The sequence below is a fragment of the Gossypium hirsutum genome, chromosome A03 (assembly GCF_007990345.1).
Source record: "Gossypium hirsutum isolate 1008001.06 chromosome A03, Gossypium_hirsutum_v2.1, whole genome shotgun sequence".
NCBI classification, from domain to species: Eukaryota; Viridiplantae; Streptophyta; class Magnoliopsida; order Malvales; family Malvaceae; genus Gossypium; species Gossypium hirsutum.
Genome location: NC_053426.1, coordinates 3,686,168 through 3,708,381, shown reverse-complemented (window position 1 = coordinate 3,708,381; position 22,214 = coordinate 3,686,168). Strand labels below are relative to the sequence as shown.

General features: G+C 33.6%; 2 protein-coding genes across 3 annotated transcripts; one reads left to right on the top strand and one right to left on the bottom strand.

Moving 5' to 3' along the window:
- The first annotated feature begins 593 nt into the window (after positions 1 to 593).
- Positions 594 to 4,193, top strand: LOC107963780 (GMP synthase [glutamine-hydrolyzing]). The gene is made up of 6 exons (XM_016900250.2): positions 594 to 1,311; positions 1,953 to 2,203; positions 2,279 to 2,654; positions 2,751 to 2,882; positions 2,966 to 3,141; positions 3,859 to 4,193. Exons 1-6 carry the CDS (start codon positions 766 to 768, stop codon positions 3,980 to 3,982), a joined length of 1,605 nt encoding a protein of 534 aa, XP_016755739.1. The 5' UTR covers positions 594 to 765; the 3' UTR covers positions 3,983 to 4,193.
- Positions 4,194 to 4,335: 142 nt separating this feature from the next.
- On the bottom strand, positions 4,336 to 7,192 carry LOC107963781 (uncharacterized). 2 transcript variants are annotated; one of them, XM_016900251.2, is made up of 5 exons: positions 6,819 to 7,192; positions 6,372 to 6,438; positions 5,719 to 5,767; positions 5,100 to 5,144; positions 4,336 to 4,548 (listed from the first exon to the last, which is right to left on the bottom strand). In XM_016900251.2, the coding sequence occupies exons 1-5, from the start codon at positions 7,077 to 7,079 to the stop codon at positions 4,482 to 4,484; spliced, it is 489 nt and encodes a 162-aa protein (XP_016755740.1). In that variant the 5' UTR covers positions 7,080 to 7,192; the 3' UTR covers positions 4,336 to 4,481. The 2 variants fall into 2 exon arrangements, with proteins under 2 accessions (XP_016755740.1, XP_040961916.1); XM_041105982.1 differs by lacking the exon at positions 5,100 to 5,144 and having other exon boundaries at positions 6,819 to 7,187.
- Positions 7,193 to 22,214: the final 15,022 nt, after the last annotated feature.

The following is a 22,214-nucleotide window of genomic DNA, read 5'->3' as shown; positions in this document are numbered from 1 at the left end:
AAGCAAAGGCTAATCTATAATTTTTTTTAAGAAGGGCCAAAAATGAATTATAAATTTTTGAGATTTATCATGTATTAGTTTATGATGATATCATTTTTGAAAATGACTAAACATTTTATTTCATTTTGGCCAAAGCGCAATTTTACCATATATAAATTTATAATTTAATGATTTTTTAAAGGGGTTAAAATGTAATTTTCATTTGGCTTGGCCCCTTTTGCATCACCCCTATGTAGAAGAGAAAATGAGAGGTTTTGATGGGTGGATAGACTGCAAATAAAGAAAGCTATACAACATAGATTTTAGTAGTCCGGTGAATTAAATAAAAATTTTTAAATAATTTAATAATTATTTTGTAATTTTTTGAAGTTGAATCACCAAAATATGAATTTATTAATAATTTAATGTCCTTAAATGTAATTTAACCTTTAAAAACAAATCTATTTTAAATGTACCAATTTGCCGAAAATCAAGATTCACATAAGCTAAATAGTGCTTTTTTTCCCCCATGTATTATTAATATAAATCTTTTTAATTAGTGGGGTGTCCCCAGTTTCCGGGAAAGGTCCAAAAAGCTTTCAAATTCCCAAATTTAATAATTTTTTAATTCAATTTAGTCCAAAACAAATAAAATAAAGCAGTTACAGTGCATCTAAATTTATAGCCCCCATTTCCCGCCATTCTATAAACCCTAATTCCCCTCCGCCTTCCTCCTTAAACCCTACAGCCGCCTCAATCGCCACCACCCATTCCCTAAAAGCCATAATGGACCCACAAGCCGTGAAATCCGACTTAGTCCTTATCCTCGACTTCGGCTCTCAATACACCCATCTCATCACTCGCCGTATTCGTGCTCTGTCGGTCTTCTCGCTTTGTATCTCCGGTACTTGCCCTCTTTCTTCCATCACTTCGCTCAATCCCAAAGTTGTTATCCTTTCCGGTGGACCTCACTCTGTCCATTCCAATGATTCACCTTCGTTTGCTGATGGGTTCGTTGATTGGGCTCAGTCCAATGGGGTTTTTGTCCTGGGTATCTGCTATGGACTTCAGTTACTTGTTCAGAGACTTGGTGGGGAAGTTAGGGTTGGGGAGAAGCAGGAGTATGGCAGGATGGATATTGCGGTTGAGAAAAATTGTGGTATTTTTGGTGGGAAGAAGGTTGGGGATAAGCTGGTTGTTTGGATGAGTCACGGTGATGAGGCTGCTAGGTTGCCCGATGGGTTTGAGGTGGTGGCTAGGAGTCAACAGGGCGCCGTCGCCGCTGTTGAGGACAGAGACCGAAAGTTTTATGGGTTGCAGTATCATCCTGAGGTAATTTGAGATTTTGGGTTTTATTTTTTGTTTATTAAGCTTCGTTGTTATTGGTATTTTTCCGATTTTTTTATGAAGTACTGGACAAACGTCTTAAAGTTTAACAGCATTTTGAATGTGATTGTTTTTATAATATAAAAGTAAAATATTGCACTGTTCTTCCAGAAAAATAGTAAAAAGTATACTTTTTACTATATATTTTTAAAGAACATTAGCATTTGTTTATTCTCAGTAACAAACAGCTCAGGGTCAATTTTTTTTTTTGTGAGTTTGGTTTTAAGTTTGTCGAGTGGTACCATCTTCCCTGACCTATATGCCATAGGCTCGGGGTTGGAACCCACAAAGGGCAAGACGTTCATGTCGCCTTAGTGGATGGCCGAATGTCCACCTAGAGTGAAGGCACTCCTGGCTCTGTGAACCAGACCTTTAGGGTAGCCGCTCACGGCATGTTGGCTCTCGGCAGAGCATGGGAGACAGCTCTCTCTGGGGACAATACCTTTGGTTGTTGGGGTCTGGTTGGCTGGCCAGGAAACGGCACTTTGAAGACTTATCCTGAAACAAAGTTCTTTGATTGGTTGTGAGGAGGCTGTTGTTGTGGTTTTTAAGGCGGTAAATTGATGATCTCATTTTTGTTTGTTAAGGTTACACATTCGCCAGAAGGGATGGAAACGCTGAGATATTTCTTGTTTGATGTTTGCGGTGTGAATGCTGGTTGGAAAATGGAAGATGTTATGGATGAAGAAATTGAAGTGATCAACAACACGGTGGCTCCTGATGATCATGTTATTTGCGCTCTGTCCGGTGGTGTTGATTCCACAGTTGCTGCAACCCTTGTTCACAAAGCAATTGGGGACCGACTTCACTGTGTTTTTGTTGACAATGGTTTGTTAAGGTATAATTTTTTGCCAAATGTGCATTTGTTAATAAGCCCCGTACTTCTATAATTTGTCGCTTGATTTCCCTGCAGGTATAAAGAGAGAGAACGTGTGATGGAAACCTTTGAAAGGGATCTGCATTTACCGGTTACTTGCGTTGACGCAAGTGAGCAGTTTCTTAGTAAACTTAAAGGAGTTGTAGACCCTGAGATGAAAAGAAAGATAATAGGCAAAGAATTTATCTGCATCTTTGATGCTTTTGCTCATGAATTGGAGCAAAAATTAGGAAAGAAGCCGGCTTTTCTGGTTCAAGGAACCTTGTATCCAGACGTGATTGAATCATGTCCTCCACCAGGAAGTGGAAGAACCCATTCACACACAATCAAAAGTCATCATAATGTTGGAGGACTTCCCAAAGACATGAAGTTAAAGCTCATTGAGCCACTTAAACTTCTCTTCAAGGATGAGGTTTTGAGTTTGTTCCCTATGACATTTACTTCTATAGAAGGCTTTTCCATCTTTTAATTTACTTTTCCCTCTTTTCTTTTGCCTAATTTTTTTAAGGTTCGCCAACTCGGGAGGATATTGAAGGTTCCTGAACCATTTTTGAAGCGTCATCCATTTCCTGGGCCTGGCCTTGCAGTTCGAGTCTTGGGTGATGTAACTGAAGGCAATGCCTTGGACATTGTGCGCCAGGTATGAAGTTCTTACATAAGGAAGTGCAACCATGTTACCTTTTAGCTTGTTTTCTTTTCCTCATGAACTTTGTTTTTGCCCAGGTTGATGAAATTTTCATTCAATCCATCAAAGATGCTGGTATTTATGATTCAATTTGGCAAGCTTTTGCTGTATTTTTGCCTGTAAAATCTGTTGGAGTTCAAGGTGATCAAAGGACACATTCATATGTTGTTACTCTCCGAGCTGTTACAAGTCAAGATGGAATGACAGCAGATTGGTAAGTTTTCATTGTTCTGCACTGCTTTGCTGTTTATGGTTGCGCATATTATGTGCTCAGCATGAGTCAATAGTATAGTAAACACGCATAAAGCCGTAAGCTCAAAAGTATTTCCAACTTTGGGCCGAGTTAAAAATAATTTTATGCACATCATATGGCTATGCAAGAATTGTGTTGATACATGATCAAGTAGGAGGCGGAGATAGGTGGTTCACCCTGTTTAGGACAAGGCAGAGAGCCATCTAGTAAGGTGGTCGGAGTAGGATAGGGCGGAGAAGTTTGGAGCTTGGGGTGAGGTAGTAGAAGGGGAAATATGCAACACAGTTCCAGATGACTCCTACGCGCTATCTCCTACTCCGGCCACCTTACTAAACAGCTCTCCACCTTGTCCTAATCAAGGTGAACCACCCATCTCCACGTCTTTCTCAACTGTGTATCAACAAAGCGTTAATTATTTTGCTTAAATAGGTAGGCCTAAAAGATATGGATTTCTGAACTAGAAGCACAAAAATGCAATTTATTTTGGAAATCATTCAAATGATATTGTTGGCAAATCATGTATTGCATATTACAAGTTTTTTAATGTCTAGGAAGTCGTATTTGCCTTTGTCTTATACCCTATGTGTTGAGAACCAAGGAACTAATCTTTTTCATCTCTCTTAAGTCCAAAACCGTGAAATTCCATTTCCTTTTCCTAATGAAATTTTGGATTTCCAGGTACTGTTTTGAAAACAGTTTCCTTAAAGAAGTTTCTCAAAAGATTTGTAACAATGTTCGAGGCGTGAATCGTGTTACTCTGGACATTACATCAAAGCCCCCATCGACAATCGAATGGGAGTGATGCCATGCCGTAGAGCAAAGGTGATATATTTGTGTCTTTATCCGAGGCTAGCATTTCTTAAGATACATTCGCTCTCTCTCAATGAAATACCAAATTTCTATTGGAACTTTTTAGTAATGTTAAACATTATATTTCTTTTGGCAGTTGTAATTATTTTTGTTGATGAATGCTTTTATAGTTTTAGCTGAATATGATGGGCATGTCTTTTGAAGTAAGGGCTCGTAAGGATTTCAGTTAAGTAGGGCTATAACTAAATTGAAATGTGCTTTGCATACTAAGATCTTTGATAATCAAATGATTTTGACATAATTAAGAAAGACTTGTTATTTGCAACTTTCTAAGAACTCCACCAGTGGAAGATTCAATTGTGCTTTTATAATAGCAGAGGCAAAAATATGATGTACAAGTACCAGAATTTTTGCATTGACATAAATGTGCATAAGACTAAAAAAACATCGATTTTCTTCTTAATTTGAGCTGTACTCATTGTCCTAATAATTCATGGAAGTCGTACGAGCTTGTTGACGGCTGTGTCTAGGGCATCTACATTCCTCCTCAGAACTTTTCTTTACAAGCATTAAGGAACCAATGAAATGAATGCCATGTATAAATGAGGTTAAATCAAAATAAAACTGCATGCTAACCTGAGTTCCATATTGTTTTACCTTTACTGCATTCCAATAATGAACTTTGTTCTAACCAAAAAACAAACAAAACGTGAAGTTTCCCATTTGCTGTTCCGTACTAATGGGAGAAAGTGATGTAATATCTTCGTAGGCTATGTTACCCATGCTCAAGGGTAAATTTGGATACCATTATGTGGACATGGGTAATTTATAATGAAAACTCTAAGTAGTAGCATAGTTCATAGGTCTGCTATAACCAGCTTAAAGGAAGTCACCAACAAGTGTTAGGGGTAGTGGTAATGCACATCGCACTCTTAAGAAGAACACATGTGCAAACCTTAAAGATAACATTGTTAATAGGAACAGCCATGAACTCCAAACATGGGCTATAAAATGAACATGGAAGATACCAAAAAAAGTAGAAAAACTAGGAAAACTCTACAATCTAAAAATGCAAAGGTAAAGCAGGGCAAGACAACTGATAAGGATACAGCTGTGTAGCTAGACTTTCCATGCCCTTCATTTCCTCATTTAACCTGCAGAAGGTTAGCAAAAAACTGCATTAAGAAACGCAAGATCCATGTGAAAAAGCATGAACTTTTAATAAACCCAACACATATCCTACCATAGAATCTAAGAAACAAATGTTCCGAAAAAAGATTTAACTCTTCTTCATCTGGTACTATAAAACTTGATAATTCTTTTGTAAATAACACACATTGATCATCAATTTCTAGCTGAAATAGTAACAATGTCCCCTTTCCTACTACCAGCTACAGCAGTCTCAGCAAAAATACTGGCATAGATTGTTTTATAATAAATTATTTAGCTTAAATGTGTAAAACAATAACTGGAATAGATGCTTGATGATGGCTTCAACAGGCATCAAACAGAATGCATATAGTAATAATAATGAACCAGAAACAAATCGAAAATATTTTGCTTCTAGTTCCCATTAGTTTCTCAAGCTCAACGCAAACACATCTAAGAAACTATTTGTCAGTATCACCATAAATAGGACAAGAAAAACATTAAATACATTTACAGGTTATATTTCAGTTTGTTACATTATATCCCCCAAAAAATGAGTCTCTGGAAAAGGAATACTACCTGAGACATGAATTTATATACCGGTTCCCCTTTGTAGCCGCATCAAGTGCTGCAAACCCAAAGAACAAGTTCACATTTTACATCAGAATCAATCTATTTGACACAATGAAATATCTATGGAGGGAAAATAAACAACAACAATAGCCCATCACACGCCAGATGACCAATACGTTCTAAATAACAGCAAAAATGGTGATATATTATTACCAAAAAAGACAGTGATAATATTAATTACACATACACACATTGGTCCTCAGTCCACGCAATCATTATTTCAACACAATTGTCGAAATTCAAAAGTACATCCATCCAGTGAAGACTAGTGAACATGACTAAGGATAAGAAAACAACAAGCTCTAGGGTTGACCAGTTGCTAAAACTTCGAAGCTAATGATAAAGAAAACACAAAAAGTACCAACAAGTACGGGGTGCAGTGGTAAGGCACATTGCACTCACAGGAAGCTAACGCAGCTTTGAACCATTCTCTCCCTAGAGATAACATCCTAGAGATAACATTATTGTGAGGGGCAGTCACGAGGATTAGTCTTAATGAACCATATGGTCATGCCAAAAAGATAACAGAAAAAAATACCCATAATGGATTTAACAAACAAATTCGCCCCAATGAAGTACCATGTTTAATATTTCATTACCAGATTCTTGAAGACGCCCAGTTGCATCTCCAAAGCAACGCATATGATCAACTGAGCCGCTAGTGACCTACAATTGAAGTAATTTACACATCATGCGCTTATTAGAAAACGATTTTTCACCACACGAAACGAATTAACTGAATTCAACTCAGTGAGATTAAGGAAAGTAACTTCAACAATGCTCCAATTCATCACCAATAATCTAATAAAGGATGTTTATACCATCACATTCGACGCTTCGTAGTAAACTAGTAATGCATAATTTCGAAATTAAAAAACCCTAAATATAAGGAAAATAAAATAAAAATACCACCATATTCCGTAACTGATCAAAATCATAATTGCCTAAAATGTCCAGAATTTAAACAACAATAAAAGCGTAATACTTATGAAAAAGCTAATCAATTATGGTAAATTGACAACAGTTTTCTCAAGAACCATACAGACCTCAGAGAGAGCCAAACGAAGCGAAGCGAAGAGGGAAGAGAAGCTATCGGCGATAGCCTGAGAGTCTCTTTCAACTACCTCCACTGCTTTCAAGATGTCGCTTTTGTTCAATGGCGGCTTCGATTCGCTACCGTCGAGTTCACGGTCATCCAGTTCATTCTCGGGACACGTGGACGGTTGACCCGTGTCCACTGCCCTGATAATAACTTCCTCTTCAGTTGATTTATCTCTCTGATCTCCTGTTGACGATGATTCTTCCATTGTTTTTTTCCCCCGTTAATTTACTCAATGCTTTTCCAGAGAATTTTTGGCGTTTGCTTTTTTTTTTTTTCCTCTCCTTTTCTTTGCGGCTACATTATGGGGGGAATTGGATCAGAAAGAAAATTTAACTGGAATTACCCAGTTGCAAGTACACCTATCCACGGGCCGGGTGGCCCATCAGGCCCGACCTAACTTGGGTTCAGTTTAGACAAAATTTGTAAGGTAAACTATTAAAATAATCACTTTTGTTTGCCTCAAATTACATTTTAGTCACTTATATTTGAAATGTTACGTTTTAGTCACTTTTGTTTTCCTTTTCACCTCTTTTAGCAACAGTCGCCGTAGTTCATAAAAAAAAATTAAAAATATAAATTCATACCAACTTTGGAAAGCATAAAAATTCTCTTTAATTTCGAAAATATTTTCTCAATCAAAACTATGTCCGACTAAACACCTATTACTCCAACAAACGACATTTCAGTGACGGCAACAATCAGTATCAATCACGAAGGAGAAATGGTCATTTATCTACAATTTACTACATCAAGACAAGCAATGACAACTGTGTCAATGTCAACATTCTTCGACCAAACTGATGAAGACTATGACGATTCAAAATATGAGTCCATTATTGATTTCAGTAGTGATTTTGACAGGAACATTAGTGACGATAGTACCGACACGAATGTGAGGCCAACAAGTAAAACAATGATCGAAGTATTGGAAAACGTAAAGGCCGACGATGGTGAATAGTTAAGCAAAATAGGGTCATTACGATGTTCGGTTTGCTTGGAAGAGTTTTTGAATGAAACGGATGGTAGACGTTTACATTGTGCACATGTTTACCATGCCGGTTGTATTATACAATGGTTAGAGAATAGTAATATGTGCTCATTGTGTCGCCATAAGTTGCCTGTTGTTGATTTTGATCTGAATTTATATATTTCTTCGTGTTGATTTTAGATCTCAATCTCTCAACTTTGAAGTTTCTCGTATCTAAACTTTGAGCATAAAATGAATGATACTTGAATTTTCTTCTTATTTCCGTAGTCTTGCATGTTTATGTTGTAGCATTTTAGGGAATGTTTTTTAAGCTGTTATTTCTATATTAAATATGCGTTATATATTTGAGTTGTCATTGAGTCTTAGCTCAATTCGTATAGGTATTGTTGTCAATACAAAAGGATGTGACTTTGAGTGCGCTGAAGCGCATTATTCTCATATCTATGGGTTGAAGAGGAGCTATAGGTAGTTCTAGACATTATGTAAAAATAGAGCAGATATGATCAGAATCTATAATGGGTGTTGTGGCTATTGTAATAAAAAGAGTACGAGGATTCAACCACAATTCTTTTTTGAAGGAAGCATGATATTATTTAAGGACGAAGTTGGAAAAATATTTTTTTGCATTAAGTTGTAACACCCATTGCCCATATCCTTCGTCGGAACAGGGTTCGAGGTGTTGCCCGACTTAAACTCAGTCAATCACACAAAAACCGTGCCAAAAAATTTCAATCAATTTAAAACTTTGCCGAAAAATTTCAATCAATTTAAAACTTTTCTTTTCACATGCAATCTGTCCCATATATGGGCTTACGAGGCCCAAAACATCACTAGCCAACATAGGCCAATTTACACGGCCAAAACACTTCATCAATACAAGCTGCCACCTTTTGCTAAATTATAATATCACATACTCAACATTAGAACCCCTATACATGCCATAGACTCGAAATACTAGGATTTACTTACACCATTAGCGTGAGCTCGACAGTGTGATAATATCTCCGGCGAACTCCAACCTGAGCAAGTAACTGGAGCCAACAATCTATAAAATAGAGGAATGTAACAACGGAGTAAGCATTCATAAGCTTAGTAAGTTTTAAGCAATGCAAACAAATAAACGCAATTATATTTCGATTATTCAATTTCTCAAGCGGCCATATTCTAGGTATATTGCCATCTGGCCGAATATACACATGCACATAATGCACATTCAGCATTCTTATAACACTTAATCTGAATTCGTATAACATAAATAAATCAAATACCTTCACATACTTTCACAACTTGACCAGATGTATCATGATCATAGATATAGTTATAACATCTGTTCACCTATGTATTACATTGCAGACTTATGATTCACTTCAAATCAAACTCACATATGAATACATAATGCATACCTGGCCCACTTAACGTATTGAGTATATTCATTTGTCAATCTAACATAAGGTACCTTAGTCTTAGACTTTTCTCTAATCACCGGCATTTCGCCTGCTAGGCTCGAGGCCCGATATCATTTCACCGGCATTATAACCTGCTAGGCTCGAAAGCCCGAATAGTATCTCACCGGCATTATAGCCTGCTAGGCTCAAAGGCCCGAATAATATCTCACCGGCATCATAGCCTGCTAGGCTCAAAGGCCCGAATGATATCTCACCGGCATCATAGCCTGCTAGGCTCAAAGGCCCGAATAGTATTTCACCGGCATCATAGCCTGCTAGGCCCGAAGCCCGATATCATTTTGATAAACAATTCACCTGTTCTTTCCCACTTTCATAACTTATACTTCAATCATGTATAACTTATATCATCAATCACTAACAGTTACCTCATCGAAGTTCACATTTAATCACTTTAGTACCAAGCCACATTCGGCTACCACAAATGACTAATAATAATAATTTTATACACATCATGGTTTCCTTTAGATATTTAATCATCACAAATCGTGATATCTCTACCAGCACATATACGGCATAGTTTATTCATTGTAACACTCATTTAGTGCATCAAATTTCCAAATCCAATTCAACTTAAGCATAATAGCCATAATCGGCTTATAGCCTTAAATCATTACATATTCGACACATTAACTAAATAAAATTTACATTCTCTTTGCCATATTAATTTAACTCTTAGGCATATAAAAAGGAATCAAGCTTAAACACTTAAGAACTTACCTCGAATGTTGTCGAACGATTACAACGGCTATTCGATTACTTTCTCTTTTCTCTAATCCGAATTTGCCCCTCTATGCTCTTGAGCTTAAATTCAACAATTTTAAACTAGTCATTATTCGACTATTCAAGCATCACTTTCAAAATATAATATATATATATTCGACTTCCACACCTACAGATCATAGTAAGCTTATAAGAGATCAATAAGCAACTCATTAACAAATTTTTGTCAATGTTTACCACATAATCAAAATTTCACTGTAAGCTATCTTCCTGAGCAACAGTCACTAAATCATTTATAACTGGAGCTACGAAACTCCAAATCAATTGCTGTTAATTTTCCCTGAAAATAGACTCATATATATTCTATCTATAAAATTTTAAGAATTTTTGGTTTGGCCAATCAATACCAGATTTTTCTTAAAGTTTCCCATGTTTCACTGTTTGGCTAATCTGACCACTCTTCACTACGAATCAAATTTCTCATTGTATAGAATTCAAAATATGTTCTCGTTTATTTCATTTGAAACTAGACTCATTAAGGAGTCTAAGAATATAAATTTCATCTTATTACCATTTTTGTACAATTTATAATGATTTTATAAAAACAGAACAGAGGATCTAGAAGTCATTTTGATCTTGTCCCACATCACTTCAAATATCTCATTATCGGCAATTCTTTTGCTTACACGGTTTCTTTTATAAGAAACTAGACTCATTAAGATTTAATTACATAATTTATTCAATTTCTAACTCATCTCCCACAATTTATGGTGATTTTCCAAAATCACGTTACTGCCACTGTCCCAAGCAGATTTATTACCAATTCACTCTTTCACACATACCTTGCATGCATGTTATTTAAACATGCATATCACGAATCAATCATCACATACCTATAATTTCACTTAAGCATAAACTTCATTTCATCATTTTAAAGCGCAAACATTACTCAATATTATCCAAATTTACATTCGGCCATAATACACACAACATGTTAACCGATTTTCCCACTTAGCATCTAATGCACATGCATGCTCACAAATACACATCATCGAGTTCTCACTAAAGACATTTCATTTCTATACTCATAAATCATGCATCATAATTTAAATATTTACATAATTTCATATATCCAGTACTCACATATATTTTGTATTAAAATTTGATATCAATGTCGCCGATTTTCATTTAATTTACCATACAAGATCATGCAACATGATAGCTCAATTTTAAGTACATGAGTTCTTGTCCAATTTGAAACGGTACAACGACTCTAGTGTATAGACGGTTTGAATATCAAACACATTTAACCTACCTAAACAAAACACTCCAGCGTGCATTTGAACATGTTGAATTCTGGCATGCATTCGGACACTTAAAAAATCAGCATACATTCGAACATTAAAATTTCACTAGCTGACAGCAAATAATTTTCAGACAATTCAGTTCCCTACATCCTTTCAACAAATGCTTATTTCCTTAGCTTCAACCAATAATAATGGGACATTACTAAAACTGAAATTTGAAAATGTAAATCCCAAATTAAACTGTTTTAAGCTCCAAAAGTTAATAACTCTTCAAACATAAACCGAACAGTAATGCATGTTAATTTCAACCATCTTTATATTTTGCTTATTACCACAAAACAGGACATTTATTAACCAACATTTTACCTTAATTAGAGCAGCAACAGATCAATTACACCAAGATTTATTGCACGATAAACTACAACAATTACATGCTGAAACTATCAACATTCAGCAGCAGGTTTCAACACCAACTTATACATTTATTTATCAACTCTTCTTCACTTCTAACACCAGTATTTTGGTAACAACTAACATGTATTTTAACTATTAACTTTGCTTAACAGTCCTTGAATCTGCGTTTTACCTACATGTATTAAACACAGTATAAACATGGAAATTTTTCAAAGTTTCATTGCAAGGACTTACTGAACAGCAGCCGAACCTACTCTTGAGCAGTTTCTTTCCCCTTCTTGCTGCCACCTTCAGCGAGTTTCTTAAGGAACCAGCTCCTAAATGAGCTAAAAAATTAAACATGCAGCAGCCCTCTTCTTCCCTCTCCATTCGAACAGCCCAGAAATGGGCAGAACTCAACAATTTATTTATTTATTTTCCTTTACTATTTTTCTTACCGTGAAAACACTCTCCCCCTAGTGACTAAATACTCAAGGGTTTTCTTCCCTATTTGCTCTCTCAATTTCGGCTATGAAGAACAAAAAAGATGGAAAAACTTTGTCCCTTCTACCCTTTTGTTATTTTTTTCCCCCAACATTTCATGACACAAAAGGACATATAATATTTGTGCCATACTCATGCCATAACTTTTCAAATAAAAAAAATGCCCATAATGCTTATCATACCCATCATGGCCGGCCACTATACCTTAAGGTGGGAAATTTGACATGCAAACCCACCTATTTCATACTATAAGTTATTTGGCCACTACAAATTAGCCTATAGCATTTTTAAAAATTTTCACATAGGTCCTATTTCATAATTTCACTCACAAATGGCAAAACCAAAGCATGAAATTTTCACACATGCACTTTCACATGTAATAATCACAGAATATAACATTTAATTATTTTTTTGTGACTCGGTTTCGTGGTCCCGAAATTGCTTTCCGACTAGAGCCAAATTAGGGCTGTCACATAAGTTACATATTTTGATAAGAGTTAAAATGTAATTTTACCATTATACTAACTAATATCTTTATAAAATTTTAAAGGGCGTACAAACTTCAATTTTATCATTATTTTCATTTTAAAGCCCCTAGCGCCCACCCTAATATTATTGCTTTGATTTGAATACTCCATATATCCAAATCTATCAATCGACCCAATGCATCAACAACTTGGTTTCCCTCCCAAAATATTCGAATATGTGTGAGACTTTAACTTCCCAAAGTGTCGCCAGCAACATAAGGATACACGTTTGATGGCTCATTGATCCACAGACTCTTCCGACATTAAATTTATTACATTTAGACTGTCAACTTCTAAGTGCACTTTTTGAATACCTCTCTCCCATGTCAATGATAATCCCTCGTAAGCACCCTACAACTTTGTTTCAACGCAAGCGAATAGCACCCCACAACTCTGTTTCAACGCAAGGGAAGGGTTTTCACCCACAGGGTTCGAAAATGCCTATGATAATCCCTCATAAGCACCCCCCAACTCTACTTCAGCGCAAGGGAAGGGTTTCCACCTACAGGGTTCGAAAATATGACGAGATTTTTTTTAATTGTTTATAATATATCTTAAATTTTGTTATTAGTCCTATATTATCAGCAAAGTTATAGATTTAATCCATATTATCTAATTTAATCATTTTTAGTTCAAATACATTTTGAAATTTGAAATTTTAATCTTTACACAAGCAATAGTCTTTAAATTTATTAATTACCTTTTATGTTAGTAATATAATACAAGAATGAAAACCATAAATTTACCTTTAAAAAAAAATTATGATGATGACCATCAGACTTTACTACCGTTTGTCTACCTTTTCTTTTCCAACATCCTCCCTCCATCATTACCTTTGATGAAAGGTTTCGAAAAACCACTAGGTCCAAACTAGGAAGCATATATTTATATTCAAACTATTTTTTTCCTATTTATTAAAATGCTAGTGATCACCTTTTAATTTTCTTAAAATTTGTTTAAAATTACGTTTCAATAATTTAATTTTCCAAAATTATGTAATAGTTATTAATATTATAAAATTATTACATTTTGATCACTCGTTCATTAACTTTCATTATTAATTCAAAGGGTTAATAATTAATTTAACCTTCAAACTATAACTAAAGCATAAATTTAACACTTTCAACACTCGTCTCAACAATAATTCTAGACAAATTTAAAAATTTTAATAAAATAAAATATAAAAAATTAATTAAAAATGATTTTTTTAAAAATTTAATTATTTTTATAATTTTTATTTTTGAATAATTTTAAATTTTTTAGAATTATTGTTAAGAAAAAAAGTTAAAAGTAAGTTTATTTCAATAGGATCAGACATGCCGATTGAACCGATTGGATTAGGAATCAATTGAGAAACCAGTTTGGAGAAAGGCTTTAGACCAGTTGAGCTACGAACTGGTATGAATCAATTGAATCAGGGGAAAAATCTCGCTGAATATTTTTAAAATTTTAATGATTTCTTTAATCGATTCGTCTGGACCGATTAGACCAACAAACTGGTGGCTTGACTAGTTCAACCACTGACCCAGTTCTAAAAACATTGGTTAAAAGTATCAAAATGATATTTTAGTTATGGTTTAAGGGACAAATTAATTATTAACTATTTGAATTAACATATCACATCATTCCCTTAATAGAAGTTAACAAATGAATGACAAAAATGTAAAAACTCGATAACATTAGTAACAATTATATAACTTTTGAAAGTTGAAAGTAATTAAAATGTAATTTTAAATAAAACTTAAGAACTATTAGTGTAATTTACCCATTAATAATAGTTAAATTGGCCTTCATTTGTTTATTTAAGTTGGTTATATATAAGTACAAACATAAAGGTTAAGCAAACCCTTTTGTGTTGAAAAGATATTATAAAGTGACAATGTCTTCCTTTGAGAAAAAAAGAAAAGAAAAGAAAATAAACTATTTTGTCTAGAAAATAAGAATGTTGACTATTCAATTTTGCTTAATACATAATTTAGTACTTGAGTTTATCGTCATTTTTTAATAAGGTATTTGTATGTTTTTTTATTTTAACCTGGTGCCTGTTGTTATAGGCCAATTTTGGGCCATTCAACAATTACCCGTTTACCCCTTTTACAACCCAAACCCCAAAAAACAGAACAACTAAATCTACCCAATAAACCAAAAGCCACACCCGAATCCCATGTCAGACCCAATACCCAACCTTACCCACTAGCCTTACAAAACCATTAACCCATTTAAACCTCAGCCCATTTACATTATAATCCAAAACCCATTTACTACCCAAACCCAACTAACTACCCAGACCCACTTAAACCAACCCTTACCCCTTAACCCATTTACATTACAATACCCGGACCCAATAATCTAAACCCATTAAACCCCTACCTAATACCATTAACCCACTTAAACCTCAGCCCATTTCATAACCCCAAAGCCCAATTACATCACTACCTAACTAAACCCTAGCCTATTCCCAACACAAAACAACCCTAACCCCTATTCCCTTTTGGCGCCAAACCTACTCCCCACTTGCCCTTGACACCAACCATCGGTCACCTGCTCCACCGGCCATACGCTGCAAAGACAGAGGCAACAAGCAAGTTAGAGAAGGAAAAAATTTGCAACTTGGCTTTAAAAAGCCAAAACCGAAACTAAAAGAGGACTTTTTTTTTTTGGAAATTTTTTCTTTCTATGGAAATAAAGCATAGACATTTGAAACAAAAAATATAGATCCTTGCAACATCGAAAAATAGAAGAACAAAGCAAACTAAAACACCAAAAGTCAAACAAACGAGAAGTTCAAGATGATTTTTACTTCTTTTCTTCCTTCTTAGTTTTGAGTTTATTCTCATACATACACATATATTAAAAATATAAGAAATATATATAAAAAACAAAAAAAAAAGAAAAAAAAACTACCTGAGGCGATTTCCGGCCACCGTGTACGGTGGCCGGGGCGCCGGGTCGGGTCGACCCGACCCGCTCCAGGTCAGGATCCGCTTTTTTTTAGCGGAAGGGCAATTTTCGCATTTGGCCCTTCCGATTTTCTGAGAGTTCGCAATTAAGTTCCTACAATTTTGCAATTTGGCCACCTAATTCTCTGAGGTTTTCAATTTAGCACCGTACCAAGCAGTGCGTTTTAATGACTGGGGATATTGCTGTTTTGATCCTCCCATGTTGCGCGCATATTGCAATCTGGTCCTCTCTTCTTATTTTCTTTTCAAATCTGCCCCACAACTTTGTTTTTAGTTTAATTTTAATCATTTTTTCGTTTATTTTCATTTTTTATTAAATATCCTTGTTATTTTTTATATTATTGATATTACTATTACTATTATTATTATTATGTATATTAGTATGTACTCTTGTTATATGCATATACATATATCTATTTGTATTTAGTTTTTTTTATTATTTTATTTATTTTATTTTAATATTTTTAATGCTATACTTGCTTTTATATTTCAATATTATTATTATCATTATTATTACTAATATTTATATATGTTTTGTTATATACGTATATATTTTATATATTATGTATATTATTCTTTTATTATATATATTATGTATATATATCGTATTATTCATGTATTATATCATATATGCATATATCTTCAATATATATATAAGTATATTTTTATGTAATATTAGTATTATTATTAATATTAATATGTTTTTTTTAACATTGTAATTATATGTGTATATATTTTTATATCATCCTTGTTATTATCATTAACCTTAGTATATGTCTTATTATATATCTTTAATATATATAAGTATATATTCATGCAATATTGTAATAGTTTTCTTCAACGTCATTATTTCCAATATATATATGTTATGTAAATATTTTAGTGACATATTATATATGTATTTTTTATGTATTACGTGTGCTTACTTTTTAATATTGTATTTCTACATTTCATACAAATATTATATTGTATTTTTCATATATGCTATGTACATACATTTTCAATATTCATTTTATACATATATATGTATATATTATGTATATACTTTAACATTACTAGTTACTTATATATGTTTTTATCACTTCATGTATATTTTAAATAGTATATATATAGTATATTTCTTGTAACAGCCCGATTTTGGGCCTAGTCGAAACAGTGGTTTCGGGACTACTATTTCGAGGCTAGAGAAAATTATTTTAGTATTATTTTATGTGTTATAATATAATTTTATAAGTGCATGTAAATTTTGGAAAGTTAATTTTAGCAATTTCTAGTCCAATTTTGAAAAAGGACTAAATCGCGTAAAAGGTAAAAGTTGTGTTTTAATACCTAAAGGTGTTAAATTGACTTGTATCTTAAATTGGGGGTATTTAAAGTGAAATTAGGCCATTGAAAGTGTGATGGCCGGCCATGGGAGACAAAATTGTTGAAAAGTCAAAATTAGGTGAAATTTGGTCACCAATTTTGACTAGTTTTATTATTAACAAATCAAAAAGAAAAAGCTATCATTTTTCTCTTCTCCTTCACCAAAATATGCAGCAAAGAAAGGGCTTTGAAGCTGGAAAATTTCAGCAACATATTTCCCTTGCTTGTAAGTGATTTTAATGTCTTTGCTTGATGATTTTTACATATTTGGAACCCCTAAAGCATGAGCTTTCATAAGAGGGGACTATTTTGCAAAATGATGAAGAGTCTAGGGTTTTGCCATGAGAGTAAATGTGTTGTTTGCTGTGTTTTTATGGAAGATTATGAGTCCTAGTTGTCTAATAAACAACTTTTGTGAAAGAAATTACATGAAAACACCTTAAAAAGGGCTAGATTGCTAAGTTGTAAAATGAGTTGTAAATGTGTGAACTAGTTGAAATTATGAGTTGCTATAGTTATGAAAACGGTTCATTTAGACTCAAGGAGTAAAGAAATGTGATAAAAATTATTTTACGAGCCTAGGGTTAATTTGGTAATTTTGGCAAAATATAAGGGAAAAATTGTAAAAAATTGTCCAAGTGTGTCAATGGACTAATTTGATCAGTACATTGTTTTAATAAGTTGAATGTGATATTTTAGATGATGAAAATCGAGATTTGGACCTAGAACGGAAAGAAATCGATTAAGGGATAATTACGTCTTTTTTTTTTCACCTTTGTGGTATCGAGGTAAGTTCATGTGTAAATAATGTAGCATAATTGTTATTTTTAAGTTATTGATGTTAAATATATGATATGTTGATTTTTATCATGAAATATATGCTTTGTGGTTATTTTCGAATAAAATGCAAGTTATGTGTATTATCTGTTAAATATAAAGTGCTACCGAGTATTGGTTTCGGTATTTTACGGAAGATGGCAAGGATATGTGTTCGAGGAAAATCCCGTTTGAACCTTAGGAATAGATTAGGATACAAGTGAAATGTCACTAGGATGGTTGAGCATCCGAACTCGTTGAGTTGAGTCCGAGTTCACTTATGGATGCGAATGTTCGAACTCGTTGAGTTGAGTCCGAGTTCGTGAGATGTAACTAGGCATCCGAGCTCGTTGAGTTGAGTCAGAGTTCACTTATGGATGCGAACGCCCGAGCTCGTTGAGTTGAGTCCGAGTTCACTTATGGGCGGGTTACATGGTAGCTTGGCTTCATATGTGGCACTTATGTGCAAACTTTCCATGTATCCGAATTATATTCCGATGTGTTCAACGGGTAAAATTCTACTCAAATGGAGGAATACTCGAGATGAAAGGGACGTATTGGTAAATGTTGTGAAATTGATACTTTGAATAGGTATGTACTTAACCCTCGGGTTGAAAACTCGACATAACAACAATATGATAAGATGGTAAATGAAAATGTGATATGAATGTCTCGGTGATGATTATACAAACAATGTTGTATTAATTTTGTGAACAATGATCATGAATGAGTAATTTAGCCTTGACAGATTTGAGTTACTGCAGTAGTGTAACTTTTAAAATACACTAAAAATAGTGGAAAATGAGTTAGAGGCAGAATAAAATATGGGATTAAAGCTTAATGAGTCTATTTTCACATGAAAGAAACAGGGGAAGAAAAAGAATTCCATATTGTGTGATATTTGAATTCTTGTGAAACAGGGTCTGAATAAATTCGAGATCCCCTTTTCTGACTTTAGAAATTCACCAAAAATTGTACAAAAATTATTAAGAGTCATACCTTACATGCATGGATTCCTTATTGAGTCTATTTTTAGGAGAAATAAATGGTATGGTCGTTGGAATTTTGTACAGGGAGAAATTCGGTTTGTAGTGCACAGGGGTCAGAGTGGTCATACCCTGAAATAGGGGAGACTTTAATTAATAAACTGTACTAATTGGCCCAACCAAAAATTCTAGAAAAAAATTATTAAGTAGAAATATGAGTCTAGTTTCAAGAGAAATAGACGAGAACATTATTCGAGTCTTGTACAATGAGATAATTGAGGTCGGAACTGTCAGACAGTGAATCAGGGGTAACTTTGAGGAATAAACTGTACTATTTGGCTTAACCAAAAATTCTAGAAATTTTATGGAAGAAAGGAAAATAAGTCTAGTTTCAGGAAAAATTAACAGAACTTAATTCAGAGTTTCGTAGCTCCAGATATAAATAATTTAGTGACCGTTGCTCAGAAAGACGGCTTGTAGTGAACTTGAGAATATGTTGTAAACATTGATAAAAACAAGTTAATGAGTTGCTTATTGTTTTCATATGAACTTACTAAGCGAAAGCTTACCCCCCTCTTCTTTCCCATGTTTTCTAGAGTTTCCAGATTAGCTCGGGTTGGAGGCCGTCAGAGATATTATCACACTGTCGAGTTAACGCTATCGGCGTAAGTAAACTCAAGTGATTCTAGTCTATAACATGTATAGGGTTTTAATGTGAGTATGTAACATTATGATTTAGCCAAAGGCATTGGCTTGTTATTAAGGTAGTATTAGTCATGTAAATTGGCCTATGTCGGCTAATATCGTTATGGGCCCATATGATTATTCTTATGCATGTATGTTATTATCTCTTATGATGTGGCGTACAACATGTATGCCTAGAGATTGAATTGAGATTCATTGATGAGCTAATAACTAATGCAGGATTAAGTGATTGGTAAATAGTTAATAATGCTTCATGAATGGTTTGTGGATATGATTATGCATGCTTTGTGATGGACATGAGGTTTGATGACATGTTGATAGCTATAGCATTAATATGGTAAAGATGAAAGAAAAACTTATTGTAATGGTTGCATGTGAAATTACCATGGTCATGTCATGTTAGGAAGGTTTAAGTGCCTAATTTTGCCATGTTGTATGCTATTGTATAAGTATGCGTGCATATGTTGTGAGAGTGACAAAATGGCTTGGAAAATAGCCTTGTATTTGTCCAGGTTTTGGACATGAGTTCGGGACACGGGCGTGTCCTTAGCACCCGGGCGTGTGGAGCCTTGATACAAGAGATTTCCTAAGTTTTTCATGAGTTCTCGGTTGGGTCCCGAACCACCCCGAATGCATATATTGGGCCTCGTAAGCTCGCATAAAGGACAGATTGCATGTGAAAAGAAAAGTTTTTAATTATTTGAGATTTCATGACCCTGTTTAGTATGGAAGTGTTAGTAAAAGTCAGGTAGCACCTCGAACCCCGTCTAGGCGTCGGATGCGGGCGAGGGGTGTTACATATTTCTAACATTATTACTAATTATATTTATGTATGTATAAGTATATATTATGTACATGCTCTTAATGTCATTTTACATATTTATATTCATCGTTTTCTCGTATTTGATACTATTATTACATTTAATCTTGCATGTATTGTTATTGTTTTCTTATATTACTGTCATACTCGTTATTTGCTTCAATGTATTTCTGGTTCCTTTATTTATTTTTATTTCACATCAATTTGCTTAGCATTATTTCGAAAATCTTATTCTTGTTTTTTAATAAGTGAGGCAATGTATCAATTTAACATTAGGCCGTAAGTTTCATCGCTATGTTGGATGGAATTTTTAGGCTCGTGTTTAAAAGGTATATCCTTCTCAAAAAACCGAAAAAACTAAAGTTTCTTGTCTTTTCGATTGAATCATGACTAAATATTACATTGAACTCGTTTTTTTGAAAATCCAGACAATACATGTTTATGAGATACCAATTTTGGGCGTTGCGAGGGTGCTAATACCTTCCTCGCACGTAACCGACTCCCGAGCCCTACTTTTTCTCTGGATTTCGACGTAGACCCAAACTCAGGCTTCATTTGTTTAAAAAAAATAGATCTAATAGGTGTCCGATCACACCTATAAAAAACGATCGGTGGCGACTCATTGTTTATTTTAAAATAAAAATTTAGTTTTTGAGTTTTCAATAGATCGCCACAATTAGCGACCAAGCCAAGCTAAAATTTTTACGTCGCTACACCTGTATTTAACAAAAGTTTTACATTTTGGTACTTGAAGATAACAATGTTAAAATTTTCAGTGTTTAATTCGGGTATTAGAGTTGATTTGATTAAAATTCATAATTAGTTAGTAATAGTAGCAACCCTAAAACCCGAATTAACTCATATCTATCGAATTGTATTTGACAAATCAAATGTAAAATTAAATAAATTCACTATTAATAGTAAGTTTATTTTATTAGTAAAATCATAAAAAATAAATATAATAATATTAACAATTAACTTTCATTAAGTCAATCTTAAAAGACACCACATTAAAAAAATGTTAAACTCAAATACTAAATTATATATTAAACCTTACTATTTTTATACTTTTTGAATTAACCCCAAAAAGGGGTAATTTTGTGGACCCAATTTGATATAATTAGAGAAATTTGTACCTAATGAAAATGGGAGGAAGTTGACATGACATCGAACTAATGTTTTAAGTTTATTTTCTGTCGTAATGGTGGACCAAATGTCAGTTAGTTGGCCATTGATTTGCGGCCGGCCTTTCCCAACTAATATTAATTTTGCTTTTAAAATAATTTTTTAGGATTAATTATATATCTATTTTGGTCAAAATATGTCCTAAGTCCTTATACTCTACATAAATTTAGAATTTAGTCTTTCTATTTTTTATATTTCAAAATTTAGGCCCAATTGTTAACATTGTCAAAATTATTGATGGTATTTTGAAATAAAAAGATGATGTTAACCTGAATTTTGAAATCTAAAATGTGGAAGATTAAATTCTTAAAAATAAAAGTATATGGATTAAATTTTAAATTTACAAGACAAAAAAGGAGTTATGAAAAATTTTGACCATCTATTTTAGTACCAATAATATTGAGTTAAATGCATTAAAAATATATATAATTCAATTGTGTTTAATTTTTTAATATTAATTTCATTATAAATTTTTATCTCTTCTTTTTTATATAATATCTAGAATTATTTATAGCTTTTTCTCAACTTTTAAATAGAAGGATAATGCACTTCAGTGCACTCAAACCCATATATTTCTACACTGACAACAATATTAATA